This window comes from Rhinoderma darwinii, chromosome 8, assembly GCF_050947455.1.
Source record: "Rhinoderma darwinii isolate aRhiDar2 chromosome 8, aRhiDar2.hap1, whole genome shotgun sequence".
Lineage (NCBI taxonomy): Eukaryota > Metazoa > Chordata > Amphibia > Anura > Rhinodermatidae > Rhinoderma > Rhinoderma darwinii.
The window spans coordinates 103,003,105-103,011,795 of NC_134694.1; the positions used below are offsets into that span (position 1 = coordinate 103,003,105).

An 8,691-nucleotide genomic window follows, 5' to 3' on the forward strand; every position below is an offset into this window, starting at 1 on the left:
ATTGCCTGAGTGTTGTTGTGTTTATCCGTGTTAGTCTTTGCAAATTGTCCTTTAGTGTTTTTCAGTTCCCAGTGTTCCCGTACCTGCTACCTGTATCCGTGCTAACTTGTTCCTGTGCCATAGAGAGTTGGAGTCGTGTTGTGCCGTATACTACACCTTTTGTGTTACACCGAGCCTGGTGTCTGCCTGCTGCCAAGGTCCCATCCGAGCCTACCATCGCTACTGTCTGAATTACCACAGGTACCCTTATGCAAACTATAGACATTGACTTGGTATCCTGTTGGCAAGCTGCTATCCCGCTACGGTGGTACGGCCTATTGGGTCTACATACCCACAGATCGTGACAAAGGGGTTTTCCCATGAGAGACATTTATGACATATCCGCAGGATATGCCATGAATGTCAGATAGATACGGGTCCCACCTCTGGGACCCGCACCTATCTCTAGAACAGGGCCCCCTAAGCTCTGTTTTACCTTCGTCTGTTCTCGCTGCCTCCTGACGACTTCCTGGTTATATGATCGGGAGTTACGAAAACAGTGTAGCATGCGAGATACGCTGTTTTCGGAACTCCTGGCAATATAACCTTCTTCATGGTCAGAATTCAGCTGCAGCACAGCGGCAGAACAAGGTTTAGGGGGCCCCATTCTAGAGATAGACGCATCTATCTGACATTTATGGCATATCCTGTGGATATGTCATAAATGTCTCTCATGGGAAAACCCCTTTAAATCCATCTAATCATTGGTGGACGTCCACAAAAATCACAGAGAAACCGAGCCAAGAAATTAGGAAAGAATGTGGTGAAAGTCAATATTAGAATTAGACATGGATGAAATTACACTGTGTGTAAAACATCAACCGACAACTAAATAATATACTCAATAAAGTCAATGTTTATTAGAAAGATAAAGATTTTATTGCAGTTGATATGCCATTACTTGAAGAAAAAACAGAACCAAGATCCAGCGCTGGGTGTGCGTTAAAAAGTGTTGCCATGAATAAGGACACAGACGTGTCAGAAACGCGTAGGCACATTTGAACAGAGCTTACTGCTATCCTTCACCTAACATTCATTCCTGTACTCTGCCACAGAACTACTCCATATAGTTCTATCATTTTTATCTTTGTTATACCAATAAAATTGGAACAGGAGTTCCTTTTTAACGCACACCCAGCGCTGGATCTTGGTTCTGTTTTTTCTTCCTGTTGTTTACCGCTGGCCGCGCGGGAATCCGGGCGCTGTCCATACTCGGACACAACTAAACGGTGAGCTGGAGGTCTACCTCCCCCTCTTCCCCATTCATAAATTTTGTGTATGCCATTACTTGACCATGACATGATATATTGTATTTGCATTATAAAATTCTCTTGCTGTTTATAAACATATAAACATTATAAAACACATGTATGACATCTAAGACATTTATAACATATACACGGAATATGCCTTAAGGACCCGCACCTATTAGAAAAACGGGGGTCTCTGACAGCTGTCTGGGCTGGTGAGGTGACCACCGGCCGCCACATCCAGGTGGAGAATGAATGGAGAGCGCGCATGTGCATAGCTTTCTGCATTCACTTCTATGAGACTTACAGAAACAGCTGAGCAACCTCATATACCTTTATTTAATATAAAAAAAAGAGCTTTAATAGATGCTCATATTGGGGGCTGTAAGATACCAGAAGCCAAAACCATATTCAGGACTAGTGTTGATGTTTCTTCAAGATCATTTTCCCTCATGTTTTGGTCTTCATGAACGTCTGCCATTGAAGTATTTAGGCAAGTTCTTAGAGAAATATTTGCATTATGCCTAAGATTGTCTAGACATGTGATCCTTAAAGGAACGCTACAGGCAAAACAATCTATTATGCTTAATGCAAGTCCTGAGGGTGCTGAGCATGACACAAGAGATTCAAAGAACCCCAAAGAGATCATTTGAGTCATGCCGCCTCCTCAGGCCCTGTATTATGTATAACATTATGTATAATAATACATGACCATAGTGTTCTTTTTATATAATCTACTGTAATTGTTCTTTTAATGTAGCATGGGGGTCCTTTAAGAGCCTTTCCCCCCATTAGTTGGATATTATAGTGTTGGAGGTGCCAAGGCATGGTATTTTGGCCTACAACTATGCTTGGTAATGTTTAGACTGTCTACTTTAGGGTTGTTAACTTGTACTTGGATTTCTGTTAGAAATTGAGACTGGTGGGCATCAAACACTATGTGAGGACATAGCTTTCATGATGAGTGGAATAATTCAATAGATATTAGGCTTTTCTGCTGAGCACATTGCTGTATTGGTTGCCATTTGACTCTAGTTGGCATGATAATGATAAGCATTATAACAAGGCATATTACAGTCTGTAGTGGTCACATTACCCCTCCAATTTAACAATAGTATAATTATTATTTATTTTTTTATTTTAAAAAAACGTTTATTATTGACCAGGTTATGAACATTTTTCGATTTATGCAAATTTTTTCTAAATGCTCAACTGGGTGTTTTTTTTCTATTCACCAAGTGGGCGTTGTATAGAAAAGTGTCTGAAGCTGACCAATCAGCGTTATACACTTCTCTTCACTTCAGCCCAGCTTGATTCACAGCACAGCGTGATCTCGCAAGATCACGCTGTGACGTCACTTCCTCCCGCAGGTCCTTCACCGCATCAGCAGAAGACTGAACAGACGTCGCCTCCAGCCTGGCCAGGACATTTATCCAAATCTGCAGCGGCTGGAGGCGAAGTCTGTTCAGTCTTCCGTCGCTCCGGTGAAGGACCTGCGGGAGGAAGTGATGTCACAGCGTGATCTTGTGAGATCACGCTGTGCTGTGAATCAAGCTGGGCTGGAATGAAGACAAGTGTATGACGCTGATTGATCAGCGTCATACACTTTTCTATACAACGCCCACTTGGTGAATAGAAAACAACGCCCAGTTGGGCATTTAGAAAAAATTATTTAGGTAGCAGATAGGGAAGTTATAAACTGGTGACAGAGCCTCTTTTATTCTGCTGAATTGCCACTGATCAAACATTAATTATTTATCCTAAGTATAGGCCATCAATATTTAAGTCTCAGAAAACCCAATATAATAATAGTATCATCAACACCAAGTCCAATACTTATGTACATGAATACATAACAATACATATCTATATATAATAATAATATAGACCAGATTAGTGAATATAACTGTATTTCCATTTGATAACATATCTAGACAGTGTAAGTCAGAGTATCGAGGGCATATAAAGGATATACTTTCCTACTAAATTGTACAATATCTAATCAGTTCTCCATACACTGTACAATATACAAGTGCAATATCCCTATGCTATAAAGGATCGGGTTTAATCTTTCTGTATACTGTGCATACTGCACACACTATAGAAGAGTTTTCCCCAACTAGTGGCTTGGTATCCACATGTGGCTCTCGGGTTACATCTGCATGTGGCTCCCCAGCTGTTGGCAGCTACTATTGTGAACTAGTGAGTGGCACCAGGGAGGTTTTAACTTTACTAGAACTTGATAGCAGGATCAAAACCATGTCACCGGCAGTAAATACCAGAGTAAAAGCCATATCGGTTGTACTTGAAAGTTGCTTACGACCTACAAAAAACCTCTGCTATACAATGCGGTACTTTTTTTAAAATTCAAATCAGGCGAAATTTATGGCACCAGTTATTGGATGATTTAACTAGGTGCTGTATGTGATGGATGTTAATAGCCCATTGCATTATACAAAAGTATCTGTATTCTTAGTTTCGGACATTGACTTTGACTTCCTGGAGTCATGTGACTGACTCACGTCTTCCGCCAAGACGTTCTTTAATATTAAACTGATGGATTTTTTAAATTTGCTTTTGAAATCCTGGCCCAATAGCACGTAAATGATGGGGTTAATGCAGCTGTTCATGAAAGCGATGGCGATAAATATTTGATCAACTTTCTCTGTGGATTGGTATAATGCTGTGTCATTTCGATGTAAAGCCAGAATCAATCCCGCCACATGGTAAGGAAGCCAACATACGAAGAACCCAATGATCACTGTAAGGACTACTTTCATTGTCTTGGTGTTATGTGTAAACCGCTCTTTCACCCTATACATTAGTATGCTGTAGCAGGTAACAATGACAAGAAATGGAAAGATAAAACCTATTAATAGACGACAAATGACAATGATGTTTTCCACCCTTTGCCGATGGTCATGTACAATTATGGTATAGTCTTGTACACATAATTCTTTCCCCTTGTATTCAATGATGTTCCGAAAGATGAAGGATGGGCTGCTCAATATCAGGGCCAGGATCCACATAATCGCACATGCCACATAAGCCTTTGCCACAGTTCTGTTGTTCTGACACCATACAGGTTTCATCACCAAGGCACAACGATCGACACTGATCATAGTCAGGAGGAGGACGCTGGCAAACATGTTTATCAAAAGAATTGAAGGGATTAACCTGCAGGTGAAGAGGCCCAGGGGCCAATATCCCAGGATTATGTGTGTGATAATAAACGGCCCTGAGAGACAGCACAGGAGATCCGCCACTGCCAGGTTTAGGAACCATATAGTGTTCACCGAGCGTTTCATTTCGAAGGAAGTTATCCACATCACCAAACCATTCCCGGGAATACCGAGCACGACCACGAGGATGTTCAAAAATAATGCAACCCCATAATAGACAGTTATTAGATGTGTACCCCCTGATACTGGATCGTTATAATACTCATAGTCGTAGTCAGCGGAATTACTGTAATTTAATTCCATGGCAGATTGATCTATCAACTTTCTGTGATGACCTGTAAAACACAACAAACACATTATCCTCAGTAAAAAAAAAAAATAATACACCATTTTGTTGTATACTACAAGGGAGAATAGTTTCCATCACTAGTCTTTACCAACGCAGTTATCAATATTTCATAGCGGAACTTGAGCAGAGGAATGTAGTACTGAGAAGGATTATCAAAGAGTAACTACACTTTCATCAGACTTTTGATATGTCATAGAGACATATCAAAAGTTTGGATCGGTGGAGATCCGGTTGCTGAAACCCCCACCGTTGCCGAAACTAAGGTACAGAAGCGCTCAGATGAGTGTTTTGCACCAGTGCTCCTCACCAGCCTGAAGATGGTTCACATGGATGTTCTATGCCGTCTTCAGACTAAGGGTATGTTCACATGCAGTGTTTTCAGACGTAATTCGGGCGTTTTATGCCTCGAATTACACCTGAAAAAACGGCTCCATTACGCCTACAAACATCTGCCCATTGCTTTCAATGGGTTTTACGATGTTCTGTTCCCACGAGGTGTTATTTTACGTTTCGCTGTCAAAAGACGGTGCGTAAAAAGACGCCCGCGAAAAAGAAGTGCATGTCACTTCTTGGGACGTTTTTGGAGCCGTTTTTCATTGACTCCATTGAAAAACAGCTCCAATAACATCCGTAAAATACGCCGCGAAAAACGCGAGTTGTTAAAAAACGTCTAAAAATCAGGAGCTGTTTTCAGGCGAAAACAGCTCCGGAATTTCAGACGTATTTTGCTACTGCATATGAACATACCCTCACAGGCATACGCTGGGGCAACGGTGGGGGTATCAGCACTCGGACCCCCACCAATCCAAATTTTTGATATGTCCCTTTGACATATAAAAAGTTTGATGAATGTGTCGTTACTCTTTAAGGGTTCTTGAAGTTGATAAGTTGGAAGCAGGAAAAATGGGCAAGTGTAAGGCCATGTTCACACAATTCCTTCAGGAATTTTGAGGCAGATTTTGCCCTCCCTTCACTATTTTCGCCACGTTTTTTGCTTCATTTTTCGGCTGTGGCCATTGAGCACCGCGGCAGAAAACGCTGCAAAAACGCTTTCTCTGCCTCCCATTGACCTCAATGGGAGGTCAGAGATGGAACCGCGGGAAGAAAGAGCATGACGCTTCTTTTTCCCGTGAGCGTTTTTTTCAGTTTGCGGGAAGAAACGCCTCTGCCTCCCATTGAAATCAATGGGAGACGATTTCGCAAGTTTTTTTTAGCGTGGTTTCCAATGCGGTTTCCACGTAAAAAAAAACTCTAAAAAAACTCTGTGTGATCTAGCCCTTAGGATCTCAGCAACTTTGAAAAGGGCCAAATTGTGATGTCTGGACGACTGGGTCAGAGCATATCCAAAACCTAAGGTCTTGTGGGGTGTTCCCAGTATACAGTGGTTAGTACCTACCAAAACTGCTCCAAGAAAGGCCAATCCATGAACCAGCTGCTGCAGAACCATATTAAATACTCTCATCCTTTTCACAAAGAAGATATAGAGCAGCTGATGTATTATGTGTATTATGGTATTATGATGTTCTGCAGCAGCTGGGGCACAGAACTTATAATATGCACTTCAGCTGCTAAAGACCCTTGTCTTAAAGAGAGAGGGAGCACTACAAGTCAGTCAATCAATGGTTGGTACAGGAGAAGGAATTTCTTACCAAAGCGATCTTTAATAGACCTCTTCTGCTCAAGAAATCAGCAATGTCTATGTAGGACCACCCATCTCTGTATAATCGTCAGGTTGTGACATCAGAATATAATGTTCATACAAATATTATTTACTGACTTCTCAATGAGACATTTCCATTGACATTTATTATATAGTGATATGGACACTGCTAGTATAGTCTGGGCTTAAAATGCGCCAAATTGCGGACTAAAATCAGCCAAACAAGAGGTGGTATAAAGTAAGACCGTAGTGTCCAAAGGTGGCACAAATTTATCATCCAACATAAGCCACGGTGATAAATTTAGCGCGTCTAGTCTAATTCTCAGCTGTCTGAATTTATACTATTAGTAAATCTGCCCCTCAGTGTTTAGTCCTGGATACCAGCCACCTAAAATGTAGTGTAGTTTGGATGGGGACAACATCCCCCTCCCAGTGTGTGCACGCATTAAATTCTGCCCTAAGAAAGACAAGCTAAAGGGTCCTCTTTCCTTATGGAGAGTGCAGCTTATGTGCTAATTGAGGGTCCCTCTCGGACCCACTTAGTCACATCTACAACACTTGGGACATGGTTACGGGAAACTCCACTGACTTACAATTCTTAGGGTATCTGTAAAAACAGTATTTTCAATATTTTAAAGGGAAACTGAAGTTTCAAAACACTTCTGAGATGTCGTAGTGACGTCAGAAGTTTTGATCGGTGGGGATCTGAGCACTGAGACACCCACCGATCGTTAAAACGAAACATTCGAGTGAGCGCTGAGCCGCTTCTTTTCTGATCGTCTTTTCTCGGAAAGCCGAGCAATTTGTGTTGGCGCTCAGAAACGACGCGGCTCAGCTCTCACCCAAATGCTTCTGATGCTTGGTTTTAACGATCGGTGGGGGTCTCAGTGCTAAGACCCCCCAACGATCAAAACTTCTGACATGTCACTATGGCATATCAAAAGTTTTGTGAAAGTTTAGTTACTCTTTAAGCCACACACCCTTTGATCATACACTGTGCTGCGCCTATGCTCAGTGCAAGTGCCCCATACAGACATGGCATGTACCCCCTGGTATAAGAGCCTAGGTGTTAGGTTATGTACTGGTGATAGATTGCCTATAGTACTATTATGCATGCAGAACTACTATTAGTGACCGGTAGTTACACAATATTACACAATACACTTTTCTGTAATGTTTTCATCAACATATCGCTGCGGCACATTCTCTAACATAGCACTTTGCAGTTTCAGTATAATTAGTAGTGTAGTATAGCAGAATGCCGTTAGTACAGTATTTATACAACACACATCAAATTAGTCGCACAATGTATGTCTTTGGGAGAAGAATGATTCCCCACTTACTACTTCTTGTAACCTATGCTAATCATATAATTCATTTTCCCTGGTACTTTGTGCTTTTACTCTGAACTATCTATTCTTGACATGTAGATACATTTCTTATATTTGTTGTAAATTTAACCATGCTTACCGGGAGCCAAGCAAGTGGTAGTCCAGTGACGGCACTCTAGTAAAGAAATGATTCACTTTACTCCTTTATTGAGGTTTTGTGGTATCTTCAGGATATATTACATCACTTCTAGGCTTGTAATAGGACATTGTACAACCCTCTAAATACTGACGACAGCAGGTTGATCCACGTTTTTGAGAAATCAGCAAAGCTCGTAAGTAATGCAAAAAAATAGGGGGGGAAGAGATGAGGTGCTGGGCTGGGAAGGGTGGAAACCCATGGCCATGGCATGGCATATCGAGGGGAGGAGGTCATAGCAAGAAATTTATTATGGTCCACCTAGCTTAGAGAAAATTACCGAAATATAGTATGCCATTTTCGCAAAAAAGTCAAATTTTGGAAAGTTTAAAATATGCTAAACATATTAAATAAAAATCATAAATTTGGCGCTAATTACTCCAAGTCCCTCCTTGATGTAGAAGGTTTAAAATATACGAATCATAGAAAAAAATTTGGGGTGGTCAGCTCAAAGAAGTTTCATTAATATTGACTGTACATTGGTGAATTTAAACATATAGTTAGATGAGTTTGTTTAAAGAACATTTAAATTGAGAGAATTAGTTCAGGGGATTTGATAAAAAGTCCATCAATACAAGCTGTAATATGTCCTTTTTCACATTCTTAGGTCATTAATTTGTCACGGTCTCGGTATATGTGGACCCACTAGGCCGCTCCGCTGTAGCGGAGTGGCAGCTTGCCAAA

The 8,691-nt window shown here is 41.1% G+C and overlaps 1 protein-coding gene across 1 annotated transcript; it reads right to left on the bottom strand.

The window, feature by feature from the left end:
* Positions 1-3,209: 3,209 nt before the first annotated feature.
* Positions 3,210-7,976, bottom strand: LOC142658818 (C5a anaphylatoxin chemotactic receptor 1-like). The gene is made up of 2 exons (XM_075834432.1): positions 7,951-7,976; positions 3,210-4,806 (listed from the first exon to the last, which is right to left on the bottom strand). Exon 2 carries the CDS (start codon positions 4,772-4,774, stop codon positions 3,740-3,742), a length of 1,035 nt encoding a protein of 344 aa, XP_075690547.1. The 5' UTR covers positions 4,775-4,806; positions 7,951-7,976; the 3' UTR covers positions 3,210-3,739.
* Positions 7,977-8,691: the final 715 nt, after the last annotated feature.